Source organism: Xenopus laevis, chromosome 1L (genome assembly GCF_017654675.1).
Source record: "Xenopus laevis strain J_2021 chromosome 1L, Xenopus_laevis_v10.1, whole genome shotgun sequence".
Lineage (NCBI taxonomy): Eukaryota > Metazoa > Chordata > Amphibia > Anura > Pipidae > Xenopus > Xenopus laevis.
The window spans coordinates 61,903,169-61,923,553 of NC_054371.1; the positions used below are offsets into that span (position 1 = coordinate 61,903,169).

Sequence of the window (20,385 nt, forward strand, 5' to 3'; positions counted from 1 at the left end):
AGGAACCACGTGTCTCTTTGCCAGGACGATTGGGCTGACCTCCTCCCGTGGGCGGAGTTTGCTCATAATAATGCATGTCATTCCTCCACAGGAAAGTCTCCGTTTATGGTGGTGTATGGACAGCACCCTCAAGCCTTTCCTCAGGACTTCGTGTTGTCGGACGTCCCGGCTGCAGATGATCTGGCAGCCCATATGCTTGCTATTTGGGCTGCAACCAAGTCTAATCTGGAGAAGAGTGCTCTAGTCCACAAGACTTTCGCGGATCGCCGTAGAAGGCCCTCTCCTCCCTACAAGGTGGGTGATAGTGTCTGGCTCTCTTCCAGGAATATTCGCTTGAAGGTGCCATCTCCCAAGTTGGGTCCGAAGTTCCTGGGTCCGTTCCCCATCTTGGAAATAATTAACCCTGTAGCCATCAGACTTCAACTCCCACCAGAGATGAGAATTCCCAACGTGTTCCACGTCTCCCTGGTGAAGCCCACCATCTTTAACCGTTTCTCTGATGTCCAATCTCCTCCTCCTGCCGTCTCTGTGGAGGGTCAACAAGAATTCGAGGTGGAGAGAATCCTTGATTCCAGAATCTCCAGAGGGTCCCTTCAGTACCTCATCCATTGGAAGGGCTTTGGCCCCGAAGAATGCTCTTGGGAGGGACACCGTGATGTGCATGCTCCTCGTTTGGTAAGAGACTTCCACTCCAAGTTTCCCCAGAAACCAAGTCCCGGTGGTCCTGAGGCCCCCCGTGAGGGGGGGGTACTGTCAAGACCGCCGGGAGCGCGAGGAGTCGCGTCCGCTCCCGGCGGCGAAGAATCCAAAATGGCGGCGCCCAGGCAACCCACGTGGGTTCCGACGCCGGCGCCGTGACGTCGGCGCGACGGTCGCGGGCGCGCTGACGCTGGCGCAAGGGCGCCAAATTCAAACATAAAAGGACGCCTGAGGCGCCAAGATGGCGCCCGAAAATAGGATCCTGATTCCTAGTGATTCCTGGGTTTCCCTTGCTGTTTTCCCTGCTTATTCTGCCTGATTCCTTGTGTGACCCCTTGCCTGGACCTGGACTTCGCTGATACTCTGCCTGTCATTGACCCCTGCCTGGACCTGGACTTCGCTGATACTCTGCCTGTCATTGACCCCCTGCCTGGCCCTGGACTTTGTTACATTCCGTCTGCCTTTTGACCTGTGCTTGAACTTTGTTTCTCCTGCCTTACTCCTGGATACCACGACCCTGATCTTTCCTGAGGGGCTTCCTCCTAGATCCGGACTACTCCCCAGAGGGGGCTCCCGGCTCCCTGACAATTAGCATGTCTGGGCTGGGGGGGGGATATTGTTGATGATTTGCCACAGTAATTGATATTTAAAGAAAAAGTATAATAAATAACCCTCACAACCTACGTCTAAGGTCATTACCACCTCAGATTTTTGATTGCTTCTTAGTTTATCAAAATATTTGGAAATACTCGTAGTTGCTTTCTAAGATTGCAGTGGTTTTCATACTATAGGGCCGACACTAGTTCTGCCTTAAAGGGATACTGTCATGGGAAAAAAAACATTTTTCAAAATGAATCAGTTAATAGTGCTGCTCCAGCAGAATTCTGCACTGGAATCCATTTCTCAAAAGAGCAAATCGATTTTTTTATATTCAATTTCGAAATCTGACATGGGGCTAGACATATTGTCAATTTCCCAGCTGCCCCAAGTCATGTGACTTGTGCTCTGATAAACTTCAATCACTCTTTACTGCTGTACTACAAGTTGGAGTGATATCACCCCCTCCCTTTTCCCTCCCAGCAGCCAAACAAAAGAACAATGGGAAGGTAACCAGATAGCAGCTCCCTAACACAAGATAACAGCTGCCTGGTAGATCTAAGAACAACACTCAATAGTAAAAACCCATGTCCCACTGAGACACATTCAGTTACATTGAGAAGGAAAAACAGCAGCCTGCCAGAAAGCATTTCTCTCCTAAAGTGCAGGCACAAGTCACATGACCAGGGGCAGCTGGGAAATTGACAAAATGTCTAACCCCATGTCAGATTTAAAAATTGAATTTAAAAAAAATCTGTTTGCTCTTTTGAGAAATGGATTTCAGTGCAGAATTCTGCTGGAGTAGCACTATTAATGGATGCGTTTTGAAAAAAACATGTTTTCCCATGACAGTATCCCTTTAAGGTCAGTTAGGATACATCTTGAGTAGAATGTTTATATGCTTTCCTATAGTCTCCCGAATTGCAATTTTTGGGTTCTGTCCTGAATAACCCTGCAACTAAATACCAGGATGATTTACAAAATACATAATAAAAAGCCAGGAAAACTTAAAATCAAGGTATGTAAAATTTAGCTTTTACTGTAATAAGAAGCATTCAAATGTTTAGGCTACTTAGGGCCGATGGAATCTGTATTTAAGTTAACCTTGTGGAAGATACTGAAGGTCTCCATGTGAAACTGAAAGCAATCCCTACTTATCAAATAAGTATGTGTCCCCAATGAAAGCCTTTATTACACAATATTGAATGCAGGGAAGCAGCTCCAATGTCAATAAACCATTTAACAAGCAGTGATTACATGTTCTACTTTTTATGCTAAGCACATGGTTCAGTCTGCTAGTGGGTAGTATACACACAATACACAAGATTTCCTCGCTTCTGCACGGCAGTTCACCTTCAGTTTAAAAAGTTAAACATTAAAATACAGAATACATTAACATTAAAATATGTTTTTTGGCCTTGTGTATATCTCTGAATTAGATTTAAAGTTGAATCCAAAGACTCTTGGGCATGCAGAAATCTAATCCGTTGACTCCTGTTTTTGTTGCATGTGATTTCTGATGCAGTTCCATTTGTTTGTGTTTTCTCTGGCTCTATCACACCAAAGTTGCTGTTACAATACCACGAAATGGATGAGATTTGTGAGTGCCCCTGTGAGCCCTCAGATCCAAGCCTCATGCCTACTGTTGTTATTATTGTCTAATCCCTTTATCTATCTCGTTTGCTTTGCAATGGTGTATTTTCCTTGCGTTCTTCCTACTGAAAGAATACCGAATACTAAGTATACCTATACAGTAAATGCCTTCTTAAAACTGAATGTACTGAAAATGAATCTTTATGCTGATTCCCCTCTAGAAAGAAAAAGCACTACATTTAGGTCAGAATTCACCTCCATATGCAGAGTGTATAGAACGCTTATGCTTTCTGTGCAAGTTCACTATATGAAGAGAGAGCGCAATTTGTTGCAAGCTTCAAATAATTCTTAGGAAAGTTCTTTTAGTTCAGCCATAAAGCTCTGCGTGGGCTTGATAAAGACTACACAAAAGAACAATAGAACCAACATGTTATGTGTACTCACAGGGGTGTCTTTAATCTTATTAATTGTGTCACACATAAAACTGTCTATTGTGTATCACAAGTAAACAATGTAGACCCCCAACTTACTGTTATTCAAAGATCAGAATGACAAAGGACTAGTGGGTAGAGCAGAATATAAAAACAGAATCCATGTTTTTTTGTGATCATAAAGCTGTTTCCACCACATGTATCACATAGGCAGATTAATATATTTATATGTTTCCTTCAATTGACCTATCTACCAAAGATGAATAAATACTAGTTAACTGTTTGTATTAAAGGAGAAGGAAAGGCTAACATTAAGTAAGCTTTATCAGAAAGGTTTATATGAATACACCAGTAAATCCTCAAAGTAATGCTGCTCTGAGTCCTCTGTCAAGAGAAACACTGCATTTCTTTCCTTCTATTGTGTACACATGGACTTCTGTATCAGACTGCCTGTTTTCATCTTAAATGTCCAGGGCTAGGGCTTGAGCATGCTCAGTTTACTGATTTCTGCCTCTTCCCCTCCCTTTTCCCCCTCCCTAATCCCTTCCCTCTTGTAATCTGAGCCCAGAGCTATGAGTGAGCAGGAAGTGATGTCACACCAAGTTAATATGGCAGCTGCTATCCTAAACAAAAAGAGAGAGCTTCTAGAGCTGTTTACCCAGGTATGGTAGAGCATTATGCAAAATAAGTGTTTTAGCTTGCACTATTGTGGCTAATCTATTGGCAATAAACTGTTTTGGTAGCTTTCCTTACCCTTTAAAGAGTTAGTTTTCTGGAAAGTTTTTTATTTGAAGCCTTCCTGACATTCAAGTTTTTTTCTGAGAAAAAACTTGAATCGAGTTTTTTAAAATTGTTTTCGCGTCAATTCATCCGAGTTTTGAAAATGAGATTTTATTAATTAATTTCAAATGGTCGCATTTATGGGAGTTTAGGGGAGTTTTTAAAAACTCACATGAATTCGAAATTTCTGTCACGTTCGGCACCCTATATCCAGAAGCCAAGCTAAGCTCCCTGGTCTCGGCTCTCACTTCTGCCTTTAACCGCCGCCTTTCACCTCGGGAGGAGCCTTCGGCTAATTGTATGCTGCCAGGTCTTAACAGAGAGAGGAGCAAAGCTAACGGTTCTGGACGAGCAAAGGGGCACGATCGTCTCACCAGGATACTGGAAGGAAGAACACCACCAGGAACAGGCAGGCCAGGCCAGCACAAGCAGAGAATCGTCAGACAGGCCAGAATCAGGATTGGAGAATGTAGAATAGCCAGGGGACAGGCAAGGAATCAGGATTGGAGAGGTCAGAATAGTCACAGACAGGCAGGATCAGGATTGGAGAGGTCAGAGTAGTTAAAGGAAAACTATACCCCCCAAACAATGTAGGTCTCTATAAAAAGATATTGCATAAAACAGCTCATATGTAAAATCCTGCTTCATGTAAATAAACCATTTTCATAATAATATACTTTTCTAGTAGTATGTGCCATTGGGTAATCATAAATAGAAAATTGCCATTTTAAAAAATAAGGGCCGCCCTCTGGGATCGTAGGATTCACTGTACTCACAAACATACCAACAAACCATACCATGTTAGGTCACATGAGCCAATTAACAGACGGAGTTGTGTCTTTTGCTTCCACACTTCTTCCTGTTACAGTTCGAATTGAAGTATTTCTGGTCAGGTGATCTCTGAGGCAGCACACAGACCATCACGAAATGGTGGCTCAAGGCAAGAGATGTAAAAGGGCAATATTTACTTAAATATATTTTCCAGTTTGGTAAGATTCTTTAATATGCCACTTTATATGATATGAACTATCTGTTGCTTAAGTGTTCATTTTGGGGGTATAGTTTTCCTTTAATCAGGCAGGCAAGGGTCAATACACTAAAGATCAGTAGGATTCAGAAGGAATATAACACCCAGGAACAAGCTAATTGAACCTAACAACGGGCAGTGTGCAGACTCTGAATTCCCCTTATATACAATTTGAATTTTGCGCCATGCGTGATGACGTCATCACGCCAGCGCATAAGATAGGAAGCGCGCCGGCGCAATTGCCATAGGATCCCCACACAGAGACCTATGATTAAGGGGGATAATCCCGAAACACGTTAGGTGCATTACAGCATACTGCTACAATAAAGCCTTTTCCAGAAGTGCCATCCTATACTTCAAGTTTGTCACGAATTTGAAATTTGACCTTTGATAAATGTGCCTCCTTATGTTATAACGCCCATGATTGCCATTGACTCCTACCTACCACAAGACAAGCTGAGAGTAATTATTCAGTAGCTGTGGAAGAGCAACAGCCCTTTGCTGTTCCCAGCTGAGTTTGTGACCTCTGCGTTTGCAACTTGATGTATTTATGCTAGTACATCACACAATACACAAGATACTTTGGTCAAATAGACTTATCTGCTCTACCCAATCGCATCATGCGATGGCACAAGATTGTCTGACTCTCTATGCTGTAATGCTAAATCTGATAATCGGATGGTTTCTTGTTTCATTCATTTAACATTTGACAGTCTTTAAGGAACAATAGTCTATCCAACTTTCTTATCTGATGCAAATGCAGCACAGTGTGTGCAGCTACATCCATTTTGTAAGATGCGATCTGACTATGTGATGACATCCCATAAAAGCTCTGAGAGAACCAAGTTTTTGGGATGCAGCCACACTATTAGCATTGTTATTATCAATTAAAGTGAATGAATATTTAAAAGGGGATAGCACTGTATTAGCTGACAGTAGTGGAACTAGACCCCCAATGGGACAGGTCACACCCCATGCCCCTGAAGTAGTTCACTATGGCTAATTTGGAGATTGCAATTGAAATGTGTCTGTAGCAAACAGAACCCAGGATAAATTGCTTAGTCTGCTTCAGTTTGGCAGATGAGTGATTCATTGTAATTTTATTCCAGGGATAAATATATCCCTACAGTAGGAATAGAACTGAGTAAGAGAAAAATAACAGAAAAAACAAATCTACAGTACTTTTACAGAGGCAGGAGAGTTGTAAAATGTGTTGTGGCATGAAAAAAGAGGCACAGAAGCAATTTGTTTGTGCGCATTGTTCTGCTTTTAACCCTGTTTTTCGTCATAAAATGCATTTATTATGTAAGTGCACTATTTATTATATAAGGTATTTAGAAAAATCATTTGGAAAACATGACGCTTCTTATCAAAACTGCTGATTGTGTTTCTTTAAACCCTCCGCTTTTGGGGGAATAGTTAAACTGTCATTTATAGAGCCAACTGATTCATGTATTGTACGGCTCGATGCCTAGATACAGAAAGAGATGTACATTAAATATGACTTTCACATCTAAGTCAGCAAGTGTAATTTCAAGATTGATTTATAGCTCAGCAGATCATTTTGTCTTGTTCTTCAGTAGCTTGGTGGATATTCTTACCTCCTTAAAACCAAGTCTATCCGTCTATGCACCTGCATCACTGCTAGCACACCTGTCATGTCCAGATACCTGAGTTGGTCTTCACAATTAAACATCTTTCGATTATTTGCTATTTTACCAAAGAGATTGTTATAGTGTCATGCTTAAACATTCCCAAAGGAAATCTATAATGGGCTGAATCATTTTATTTTTTCCCCTCTTTATTTAGTTGGGCTGAATCATTTTCTAAGCATGTGTATACATCTTCAAAGCACTGAAGGTCGTCAAAATGCACATTAAAAAAACAATAATAATAATAATAACAATGATTACAATTAAACAGGTATATCTCTTTTAATTTGCAGAGGTACAGTGCAAAACACGTTTTGGTATCAGTGCTGGGTGAGCTTCATGACTGTACATGTATTATGTACAGTTCATCACTTAAAAATACCTATTACTTTAAGTGAATTACTGTAGTACATATATGGAATCACCAAAACCTGACATCCAGATAGTTCTGACTGGTGATGGGCGAACCTTTCCCCTTTCACTTCACCTAAAAACTTGAGAAACAGCGAAAAAATTTGCAAAACGGCGAAAAAAATTACGAAACGGCAAACGTATTGAAGTTAATGGGCATCAAAATAATAATATTGACGCATGACAATTTTGACACGAGCGACAACTTTTATACGTGTGACTCGTTTGTTCAAATGCATTGAAGTCCATGGGCGTCTGAATAATTTATATGCTCGACAATTTATTTTGTCATGCCGAATTTTCCGCGCCAAAGACATTCGTGGGCATCGAAATGCAGAAATCCATTCCTGGCGAATAAATTCGCCCATCACTGGTTCTGACTAATGGGAATGCTATTTATTATATTTTTTATATATACTCTATTATACTGTAAATTTTAAGCATAACATTTGAAATTTTAAAAATGATTTCCTTTTTTGCTGCAATAATAAAACAGTATTTTGTACTTTATAGTAATTAAGTTGTATAAATCCATATTGGTAGCAGAACAATCCTATTGCGTTTCTTTACTGTTTAAAGGAGAATTCAACCCTTTAGCATAAAAAACTCTACCCCCCACCGCATGTAGACCCCCCCTCCCCTCAGCCTAACTGCTGCCCTGGGGAAATGCCCCTAATTTTTTACGTACCACTCGGTGCAGATTCACAGATCAGAGTTCCATGCAGCCATCTTCTGGGTCTTTGGTAAGCTGAGACGGAGACCGGCAAAGCGGCGCAGTTGGAGCAATTTATCGGTTTGCGACAACTGCACATGCACTGAAATGGACGGAAATTGCCACCGGAAGAAGACACGAAGACCCAGTAGATGGCTGCGGTGAACTCTGATGCCTGAATCTGCGCCGAGGGGTAAGTAAAATGTTAGGGGAATTTCACCAGAGGGGGGCAGTTAGGCTGGGGGAGGGGGGTCTATGTGGGGTTGGGGGGTACAGGTTTTTTTGCTTAATTTTTTTAGTAGCCTAGAAGTATTGATAATGGTATGGTCTCCTAATGTTATGACTAGTTTTTCCGTAATAGCCAAATTATGAGAAAAACCCCTATCTGGTAATCCCCAGGTCCCAAGCATTCTGGATAATAGATTCCCTACCCATACAAGTAAAACATTTTTACCTGAGTTTTGTGTGATGAATGCAATAAGTAACGCTAGGGGCATGGACACTGCAAATAGAGCCATGTGGTTTGCAACATGTCCATTGGCAAAGTAAACTTAGTTGATTATATAATAATTGTGGTGGGCAACAAACCATTTTCAGCACACGCAGATAATGGACCAATAAATATTTGCCTGTATGAAGGATTTCAAACTTGATAGTTTCCATCTGGGTGAATGTCAAAATATAAGATTAAAATATATAAAAAGTGAGTCTTAAGAAACTTTAAAAAACAGTATAAGTATAGGATCCATTATCTGGAAACCAGTTATCCAAAAAGCTCAGAATTACAGGAAGGCAGTCTCCCATAGACTCCATTTTATCCAAATAATTCAATTTTTTAAAACATGATTTGCTTTTTCTCTGTAATAATAAAACAGTTCCTTGTACTTGATCCAAACTAAGATATAATTAATCCTTATTGAAGCAAAAACAGCCTATTGGGTTTATTTAATGATTACCTTATTTTCTAGTTGACTTAGGTATGAAGATCCCAATTAAGGAAAGAGCTGTTATCCGGAAAACCCCAGCTCCAGAGCATTCTGGATAACAGGTCCCCCTGTAGTACATGACCTTAATGCAGACATGAATATATATTGCATTTCTAATTAAAGCAAGGGGCCACCAATCCTGCTTTTATGAAAAGGGTATACAACTACTCACCGCTGGCATGGGTATGGCCCTATAAAAAAAAAAAACAAGGTAAACAACAAACATATACTGTTGCCATGCAGCTTATAACAGCCAGCCATTAGTGAGTTTTGACTGGCCTGATGTATTTATATTGAAATATTAAAAGAAATAAGATTTTCTTCACATGTATTTTTATCTGAAAATGCAGCTATAAAGTGGTTTTGAAAAACTGTGATACTTGGCTTTTCTTGTTAACCTAAACAGTCTTTTGAAGTGCATATGTGGCTGCTGTCTGGGTAACAGGAAAAAAAAACCCTTTCTCTTGTTCCTCCCATTTTCTTCCCTTTATATCACTAAGAGCTTACAACAAAAGATCAACTAGATGTGTTCTGATCTGATGGGAAGGTTTAATCAAAGTATAGTGTGCTCCATTCTCTTGACATGTAGTGATTTCACAGAACCCATCAGCAACAGTATAGTATTTTGCCTGTAAAAACACATTGCATTTGCATTGACAGCTGCAGAGATGGAAAAATGTGTTTTTGCATTAGAAATACATTGATGAAAAAGTGCACAGGCATAACTGCAAGCTCGTCAGAGTGGAAAATTATAAATGACGCTGTTCGGGGAGCACATAGCATTGTAAGGAATTAAAAAGTATGCTATTGGCAGGTATCAAGAATCTGATGATCAGTGTAAAAGTAGCATCTGGGGAGCTGATCTGAACTTAAGTGGAAAAAGGCCCTGCTTTTCTGTTTGCTGGGATATAACATAGAGGTAATATAGGGAGGTAATATAGAGAGGGATGTGGAAGCCATTACTAGACTTTATAATAAAGAATTCTGATCTTATTTCCATGCATCATTACATCCAATATGCAGATAAATATGTGACATCCCCACTCACAAATAATCATGCAGACTGGCAAGGCATACTAAACAATTCAGTACCTGCTAAATTGAGGAGGGATTCAGACAGTGACAAACTTTCATCCACAGCGGTGGAACTTAGATTCAAGACATGTTACATCTTCCATGAGTTTCATGAGGAGCGTTGGTGGGATTTGAATTGTTGCAACAAATGGTAATGTTTTTACAAGGTATAGAGCAGCTTGGAGGTCTGCTTATGCTACAAAATGTTCAGTGGAGGAACACTCATATAGGCCTATGGTCATTTTAGCTGACAGACTGCAGTAGTTATAAAAACCTTTGAGCCAAGGGCCTTTTAGATTTTTTTCTCATGGATATATTTCTTTTTCAATACTAGTGACTTATCTATGTTTTTCATTTAACTAGCAAGTTAAACTGCCATCCGGTGTTTTTGCTGGGCATTGCTAAATTTTATACAGTATTTTAAAAGTAAAAAGCAACATCTAATTATTTTTTCTTGGAGTTCACTGCCTTGGCAATGTCACACAAGGTTTATCACATTTTATATCTCACTTCCACTTTCTTTATCCAGTGTTCTCAAATCAGCAGTTCCGAATTATATTAGAAATTAACTACAATGCCACTCGTCTCTAAAGGGCCAAGGCCTCAGTGGAACATGAAAATACAGTAAGCAGCGTTGTTAAAAAAAAGAATATTTAAACAGCTAAGGAAGAAAGATAATCTATTATAAATGGGCAACTGTCTTTGCTTCAGCTTTGGTAAAGAAGCTTCTCTGCTGGTGCGCCTGAACATATTAAAGCACAAGTAGACCCAAGTTATAAAGATTTTTGGAATTGATAGTGTGGATGAAAAAAGTGCAATTTAACCACTAAATTATTGAGATTGGTGTCATAATGGATATTTAAATTGTGAACCATAATATCTGAGGGCATGAACAGTACGTTTCTTACATCGCTATGGAGGAGTTTTTAACTTGGGGGTCTGAGGTATTTTATAATTGCACTTATGCACTGATGTTTGCAATAAAGAGAATTGATTTCTAAATTATTATACTGCATTTTAATATGTATTTGTGCAGAATAATTTTAATATGATGGTTGTATAATTTATTATCACAATATAGGTTGTATAACTTATTATCACAATATTACATGTGTTTTAGGAAGTGAAATAGGTGATTAATTGTTAATAAGTGTAATACCAATAATTGTAAACATACAGGTCCGTATCTCTTGTTAACATTTCTTGTATCGATTATAGTATCCCATAATGGGTATTACGTAATTGATTTATCCAGGCCTCTTAATAAATACAGGCAAGTTGCCCGTACATCTTCTTTTGCAGTTTAGCAATTTTTGCTCAAATGCCGACCCTTGCTGGTGATTTACTGGCTGGGCCATGTAAATACTGATTAACCAGGCAGCAACCATACTCCTTTGGCATCTGACAATGCTCCCTTTTGGCAGCAAGGCCAAGCCCCATACTAAATTACATGGAGATTATCAGAATGAAATAAATATTATAAGGGTTATTCTAAAAGGCTTTGGGGAGTTTATTATAATGCATAACTTACTCCATATTCTGAAAAACATTACCACACTTAACACTGAATTGGAAGTTAACAGATACCACTTCAAACCGTTGAGTCTGGGTTTCTGAGATAAAGTTGTGTAATGGGAATGCAGTATAACACAGGACAGCATGTTCCCAAGAAACAGCTGCCTGCTGGAATGGGCATCGTCATCACCACCATTCTCCTTTAAAGGACAGAGGCAACCAAATACAACTATGTGCCATTAAAGGAGAAGGAAAGCTACAGAGGCATTTTATTGCCAATAGATTAGCTGCAATAGTGCAAGCTAGAATGTTATATTTATTCTGTAGAATGTTTTACCATACCTGAGTAAAAAGCTCTAGAAACTCTCTGTTTGTTTAGGATAGGAGCTGCAGTATTAACATGGTGTGACATCACTTCCTGCTTGAGTCTCTCCCAGCTCTGGGCTCAGATTACAGTAGAGAAGGGAGGGGGTGGGAAAGAGGAGCAAACTGAGCATGCTCTTGCCCAGGGCAATGAGGTTTAAGCTGAAGGCAGGAAGTCTGATACAGAAGCCCATGAGTACACAATAGAAGGAAAGAAATGCAGTGTTTTTTTTGACAGGGGACTCAGAGCAGCACTACTTTGGGGGTTTACTGGTATATTTAGATGGACCTTTCTGATAAGGCTTACTTAGTTTTAACCTTTCCTTCTCCTTTAATTTAAAATTGATTAACCAAGACTTTGGACAAGTTCAATGCATGTATTAACTACAGACATATGAAATATATAAATGTAAGTTATTCTGCATATAACAACACTATAGTAATACTGGAATACAATGATAACAGCACACATTGTAAATTATTCCAAAGGACCAGTAAGCATTTTAGAGAATGAAACTTCTCAAAGTTTAATCTCTCTGAGGATCACCATCACATTTTGTAAATTGACCAGGGCACTCATTTAGAGCTCTTGAATAGCACAGATAATATTGTCTTCTGGGCATTCAAGCCATTAAATGTTTATTCTGAAAACCTGAGGAAAAATGTCAAGCTCTGTAATTATTTCAAGTTCTTTTAACATGGGATTCTGCTAATTCATTGTAATATGTCTTTTATCTAATTAGCTAGTAAGTTTATTAACTATAATTCACCTTAAGTAGACATAAGCAACTGCCTGATGATCTGTTCCTGGGGTTAGTCTTTTGAATTCTAAAGCAACATAATTTATTCATTGCAGATACCCAGTAGACCAAATGCAGTTTTGTCAGACTTCTTATGCCATATCAGTTTGTATTTCATACACTTTAAACAAAAAATTACTATACAAAATGACTGGATGAAAACACAATAAATTGTATTTCTATTTATGTTCCTCATAGATGGTACTCGACAAGCCGAGGTGGAAGGAGAAGCAAGTGAGGAAGACTGGTTTGGAACAAATTCTGGGACCCCATCAGAAGCTTCCTATGGAGATATTCAAGAGAATTATAAACTATTACCTGATGACAGAGGACAAGAATCCCCCACTTCTCCTGATACTTCTCTCGGAAGCGCAACTCCAAGTTTAAGCACGGATTTGGGAATTCTGGAAAGTGAATTTTTTAAGGATGCCACACAGTGTAAGGAGCTCTTGTCAACATCTGCATCCTCCATGGATGAGGATGAGCAAATTGGCGCACACAAGCCATTAAGTAGTAATCTGAGACGTCTCCTTGAGGCTGGTTCAGTGCAGCTTGTTACAGAAGCTGCTACAAATGGCAGAGATGACTCTTCACTTAATACTTCTACAAACCTCCAATTTTCTCCCTCTTCTCACCATGCAAAGCAGTTGAGTGTCCTTGCAAGAAAGCTTGCCGAAAAGCAGGAGCACAGTGAGCAGTATGGGGGAGTTTCAACCAACAGGTTTATATGGAGTCAGGACAAATGGCTACAAAATTCAAATAACACATGTGGCTTGTCACCTGACTCTGCTATCCTAAAACTTAAAGCTGCTGCTAATGCTGTTCTTCAGGATCAGTCACAGTTAAGGACTGGTGAAAGTCTAAAGTTTGAATCATTTACGTCTCCATTTAGTTCTCAGTCTGCAAGCTCCACTTTAGCAGCATTATCAAAGAAAGTTAGTGAAAGGGGCATGGCAGCAGGTCAGGAGCGTCATTCTCCAGCTGGTCCATTCCTTTCTTTGGCTTCCATGACCTCTTCTGCTGCTTTGCTTAAGGAAGTTGCCGCTCGTGCTGCTGGTAGTATACTTGCTGAGAAAAAAAAGCCCCTTATATCAGAAGACCCTTTACCATTGCCTGAAGAAAATCAAGAACAGGTAACTTCAACACAATCTTTGGAACTGCTGTTACTCCCTTCACCTAAAGGAAGGCCTTCAAAACCTGGAAACCAAGGTACAAACTAATAAACACTAGTAATAAACACTATACTGTCAACTTGCAATGGCCACAATGATAATCAGTCTTTACTGTCAGAGAATTAAATTACCCTTAACGTTTTTGAATTAATCTGTTCATCCAATCAGCACCATGTCTAAAAAATCTGATATCATAGCTCCTGTGCTGGAGAAAACACAGATTCAACCTACATTACAGTACATACATAGAATATATGGACTTACATACATCACAATCAAAACCGGTACAAAAGGTGAGCAAGGCCCTGTGCAAAAAGAGCTTCTAAAGGGAAGGGAATAAGACATAAGGTGTGTGAGTGGGCAAGATCAGAATTAAGTGGGTAAGAGATGTAGTACTGTATGTGGTATTGCATGACTGGACTCCTCTATAGCTATTCCTCTTTATCTCCTTGGTGGCTGCAGTGTTTCAAGATCAACCCAACATTCACTGGTGATTTATACAATGAGCAGTAATAAGTTTGCATCATTTCTGGCCTTCATATCTATATTACCTGCGGTCAAACCCTGGCCCCTTATTTTACATAATGTTCTAATGCATTTCATTGGGAGCATTTTCCGGATTTTAAATTGGTCTTCCCAAGTTTTACATCATAGTCTTTACCAATTTTACATTAAAAAACACAGTTTATCCTCTGTGAATGTTAGTTTTCCAGCATTTTAAGTGTTTACCTGCAATCACCATTTTTACAGGAACACTGAGATATAACGTGAGTAACATACAACATGTTTCTGTTATGTGATGTATTCATCCCAGTTTAATGTGTTCGTAATAAGGGTGCCCTGCTGAATATGTATTCTAGACACATCATAAGATAAATTAATCTCCTGCAAAATCTTGCTTGCAAATCGGAGTACAATGTTATTCATTCTTAATGTCTCCCAGACGTACAACGTAAGCACCATTATGCACATACTGACTTTTAACTATACAGTTGCAGAGGCACTCAAAGGGCTGAGAGTTCACTGGCAAAACAGCGGGCATAGAGGCATATTTACTATTAACCACCACTCCACTTCTTTTGCTAGTATAGCAGCAAACTTGCACAAGTGTAGTTGCCATTAGCAACCAGTCAGGTCTTTGCTTCTGCCTGTTTCATTTGTAGTAGACTATTCCAAATGAATTTCTCATTGGTTGGTGCAGGCAATTTGTAAAATATAGCACCTGTGTAAATCACCCCCTCTGTCAATAAGATTGTATTAAAGCAGATATGTCAAAAATGCCATTCTCCACCTAGTACCTACAACTTTGAGCACATTAACTGAACAGATGAACAGAAGCTGGAGGACAGGAGATTGTAATATTGATTGACCATCATTGCAGTATTTATATATCGGCACCCGTAAGCCCATGCCTAGGCTAAAAGCTTTAAGAGGTGACCTACGAGTGCCTATGTATTAAAAGAAATACCCAGTAGCTCTTCCACTTGTGATTGTTGAATATTCAAGGTGTTGTCAGTCAGAGGTCTGGTGACTAGGGAAGCAACAGACAGAAATACAACACTGCTGGCCACTCCTATATGTTAATCAAACACTTGTAGATATTGTTGTGATACTCTTGTATCTGCATAAGACATAATATTGATTTATCTGAAACATAATTGTGCATTTTTTTGCATCTATTTTTATAATATTTGCGAAGCTCCAGAAGAAGAAGTCGGGAAACCATTCCAGTGTCCTATTTGTGGATTGGTAATAAAAAGGAAGAGTTACTGGAAAAGGCACATGGTGATTCACACAGGTTTAAAAAGTCATCAGTGTCCACTATGTCCATTTCGTTGTGCTCGCAAGGACAATCTTAAATCTCACATGAAGGTAAGTGCAGTGCCATCCAGAGCTGAGGCAAAACTCTTACATTTGTATGTCCATGAAAGAGGGAATCATACTGCACATCTGCATTGCTTTTACTAGCTAGGAGGAATGCTATATTTTACCTACCAGTTGTGCCTTCTTAGCAATGCAGTGTTAAAGTTTAGTTCCATGTAATGAACATTAAAAGCTAGGTTTAAGTTTATGTGCATGTTAGTAAACTAAAAATCAAAATGTTTTTCCTTAGATTTAAATGTACAGTAAAGCTGGCCACATATGACTATTTGCTTAGAGATTCATCCATTGGGGGAAATGAGAGGATCTAAGTGTCAGTGGTAGGAATGTTTGCCCCTTTATTATATCTAGATCCACCCATGACCTACTATAGTGATGGTTGTGCAATCAACTTAATGTAGGCCACTCTGCCTGACCTTCAGTGTAAAATGCAGAACATTTTTTGCTGAACTTGACATCTATACAGGGTTCAGTTTCTGAGGCTATTTCATCAGGTCGCAAATGTTATTTGCCCCAATATAAGTGCACTGTTTGTACTCCAAGTTAGGATTTTTAGATTACCCCCCCCCATATAACATTCCTTTTGTATAGACAGGAAAAGGTGATGATCAAGCCAGGCTATTTGATCCATCTAGCATACCCAACCACACTTATTCCACATGAAAATGTATATTGTGCTTTTTTGCATTGTGTGCACCAGATCCAAGTAAAGGGTGCCCTCTTCAAATTAACATGGCAACATGGGGCACATTTATCAAAAAGCAAATTGTGTTTTTTTGACAAATTTTCACTAAAAAGACAATTCGCAGCAACATCACCTACTTACTTAAAGTCGAGTAACACTTTGCTAGCAAAATACCTTGTTGTTGGAGAACTTTTGATACATTTCACCAGTTGTCCCCTTATTTCAATTTGTTACCCTTTTCACCAAAAACTATTTCACCAGGTTCTGACTGGTGAAATTATACGATGAAGCCACATCCTCAACATTATGTCAGTGGCATCATATCCTGTATTCCAAAAAAAAGTCATAAGCAAAATCAAAACGCTGGTGTTTTGTCATATTTAAAGTGGGATTATGTTTACAAGTTGTAACTGTTAAACATATCTTATTTACCCTTTATTAAACATTTGAAGCTCTTGCCACATTTGTTTTAGGGTTTTAGAAGTGGCCAATTTCACTAACATCATTAATAAAAACATACATATGACCTTTATATACTCACTGAATTTAAATTGACATAAGCATAAGTAAGTTAACAACGTTTCACTAGGAAGGAAGTAACATTAGAGAAAAAATTTTATGACATTTTTGCACCAATGAATCATCACTGACGGAATTACACCACAGATTAAAACGTAATTTCGTATTTTGATGAATACCCGCTTTCGCCACTGAATAACACCTGACGTACTATGGCGGAGACTTCCAAAGAATTCACACAAGTAAATGTGCCCCTATATACAGTATATAATTTAATCAACATAGAACATCTTCTGTAATTTTTTTAAGAAATATTATTTTGAAAAAGGGGTTTGATCAATGCACAAAGTTATGATCATAAAATTGGTAAGCCACAGGAGGTAAATAGTTAGGGACCACCATATGTGGTTTACCTTGACGTGGTATGGTGGCTTACCAATTTTATAATCAAAACTTTGTAACTAAAAACCCCTGTTTTTGTTAATACATGCATAGATAGATACATAGATGCTGGATTACTTATGAGATTGGACCAGGGAATGTGCATTGATCTCTAAGTTTGTAGTTAATTTTGCCAGATCAGTAGCACTTCCATTGTATTTAAATATCTTTTTACTTAGCCTTGGAGTGCTCCCGCAACCCTCCCCCCTTTTGCAAGAAATACTATTTTGTCAACAAAATTTATGTAGCAGGTAAATATGCAAAACTCTTAGCTGTGGTAACTTTTAAGCACAATTAAAAGCATTGCAGGTGACTCCATGTGTTGACTTTGAGAGAGCTTTCCTTGGGTTAAGGTAACTTAACCAGCAACTATGAAGGTTACAGCCACACTATCCCCATCCATATTTAAATGTGATTACAGTGTAGGCATTAGTTTAACCCATAAAAGGTTGCAAACTGGATTTTTTCTTTAGACAAATACCCATTAGTTTCTCTTCTGGAATATTAGGGTAATGGTGGTAAATGGGGTGGTTTGTAGCCTGAACAAATTTGCCTTGTGGTTAGCAGTGCGCATTTGTGAGCAATAAATGTGTTTTGGGTTTGTAGGCAGGAATACAGTAAATCTTAATGAATAAAAAGTTATTGAACAGTCTGTGATTACTTTTATTGTGTCACATTTAGCATCTCTATTTAGCCATGTCCAAATGTATAAATTGAAGCAAATACTACCAACAATGTTCCAGGACATAGTAGTAGTCCTTCATAGAAGAGTAGAGGGTAAAAGGTTTCTATATTTTCCATGCTATTCTATTACCCCATTTCTATGAGTAGTAGTTTGTAGCTTAGCATCACCATAATATGTTGTCAGATAAGCTTCTAAGTAGCTATAGGAGGGTTCTAATGAGCTGGATAGCTTTATAGATCTACTGTATTATTAAAACGGACATCATAAACAAAACAAGACAGCAAAACCTGGTCATAAATCCCTCCACTCCGTATGGTTCAATTTTAGTCTCTGATTGCATCTCTTAGTTATACAATATACAAATTCCAATTTGTAGAGTGGATTGAGTTCTGAAACCTTTTGAATTTTACAGGTCCACCAGCACCAGGACCGAGGGGAAACCTTTCAGTGCCAACTCTGCCCTTTCACCTCATCCCGCCATTTCAGCCTGAAACTTCATATGCGCTGTCACCAGCACTTTCTGCGGGCAGAGGCCAAAGTAAAGGAAGAGCCCAGTGAAACTGACATTAAACCAGTACCTTTTAAAAATTCTTTGGCAAGCCAGGACGAAGGGAGTGCTTCACCTGCACAAGCAATTCTTCTTCCAGAGACCTTAAACCAGATGAACTCTATAGCCATCAGTGCACTACCTATTAAAGAAGAACCTAAAGACAATGGCTGCCCTGTCATTCCTTTTAATGACAGACCTAACAGTAACAGCAGTACAACAATGAAAGAATCTTTAGATTTTGTAGGTTGCCCTTCATCACTTTTCAGTCAAGACATCTCTGTAAAGATGGCTTCGGATTTTCTGATGAAGTTATCAGGTATGCAACATTTCATTAGCTTATAACCTCAGTGTACTTCTGCAATATTTCACTGCTACTTGCATGCAGGTGTTTAAATGTTATAAGTTCAGAATATTAATGACAGACCATGTACATTTTACTTATAAATGCCTGGAATTATGTTTAAAACAGCTTCGGAAATCGTTTCCATAAGTAGCACTGTATAAATAAAAATATGCACACATGTATGGTAATTATCATTTTTAAGGCTGACATTTATTTTAAAGGGACACATTTATCAAGGGTCGAATTTAGAATTCATGTGAGTTTTTTTTTTTTAACTCACATGAATTCGATTAGACTCGAAATTTGAATATTCGACTAGTTATTAATAAAATCAAATATGTAAAATTTGGACTAATTTTACAGAGTCGAAAACTAGAAACAAATTCAAATCGAATTCGATTAAACTTGATTTGAGTTTTTTCTCCGAAAAACTTGAATGTCAGGAAGGTTGCAAACATCTCCAAATTGCTCACTGGACCTCTCCCATTGACATATTCAGCAATTATATAATGTGATCTTAGATTATAGTATAGTACATAGTGTACAGTAATACAATATTTAAAAGGAACATGTTGGGTTGACGTTTGTCTACAGAATTTCTCCAGGTTATATTTTTAAAAATATTTCAAGCATTCTCAGAGCAGTTTGGGGCATTTTATACAAGAACACTCAATGACCTGATATTATGTCCTGCAACTGACAGTCAACCATGCGTACCTTGATATCATATCCAAACCAGGGAATGCCTGTAATTGGCTACTACACAATAGATAAAGTATGTCTGTAAATGGACTTCATAAATAAAACAAGACAACAAAACCTGGCCTTAAGAACCTGGTTCTTAAGAACAGTGAGGTCAATATACAGTTTCTCTATAGTAAAGGTAAGCTTTGCTGGATGAGTCCTTTAAATTTGTGCTTTATGAAAAAGTCATTAAGGGGCACATTTACTATGGGTCGAATATCGAGGGTTAATTAACCCTCGATATTCGACCATCGAAGTTAAATCCTTCGACTTCGAATATGGAAGTTGAAGGATTTACAGCAATTCGTTCGATCGAACAAAGGAAAAATCGTTCATTAAATACTTTGAATCGAAGGATTTTAATCCATCGATCGAACGATTTTCTTTCGATCACAAATTGCCTAGAAAGCCTATGGGGACCTTCCCCATAGGCTAACATTGGTGCTCGGTAGGTTTTAGGTGGCGAAGTAGTTGGTCGAAGTTATTTTTTAAGAGACAGTACTTCGAGTATCGAATGGTCGAATAGTCGAACGATTTTTAGTTCAAAACGTTGGTCGAAGTAGCCAAAAAAATACTACGAAATTCAAAGTATTTTTCATTCTAATCCTTCACTCGAGCTAAGTAAATGTGAGTGTCCTTTGTAAATTATAGTAAAAAGTGCATTACACCTTATATGTGAGTGGTCTTTAACAAATGTTTTAATAGGAATGAGGACTGGAACTTAT

At 38.6% G+C, this 20,385-nt stretch overlaps 1 protein-coding gene across 1 annotated transcript in view; it reads left to right on the top strand.

Annotated features, from left to right (window-relative positions):
* The window catches only part of znf827.L (zinc finger protein 827 L homeolog), a 127,151-nt gene that overhangs the window by 32,113 nt on the left and 74,653 nt on the right, over positions 1-20,385 (top strand). The window contains exons 2-4 of the mRNA XM_018231536.2: positions 12,839-13,849; positions 15,512-15,684; positions 18,436-18,889. Of these exons, the coding sequence (XP_018087025.1) occupies positions 12,839-13,849; positions 15,512-15,684; positions 18,436-18,889 (1,638 nt within the window). The remainder of the gene's footprint in view (positions 1-12,838; positions 13,850-15,511; positions 15,685-18,435; positions 18,890-20,385) is intronic.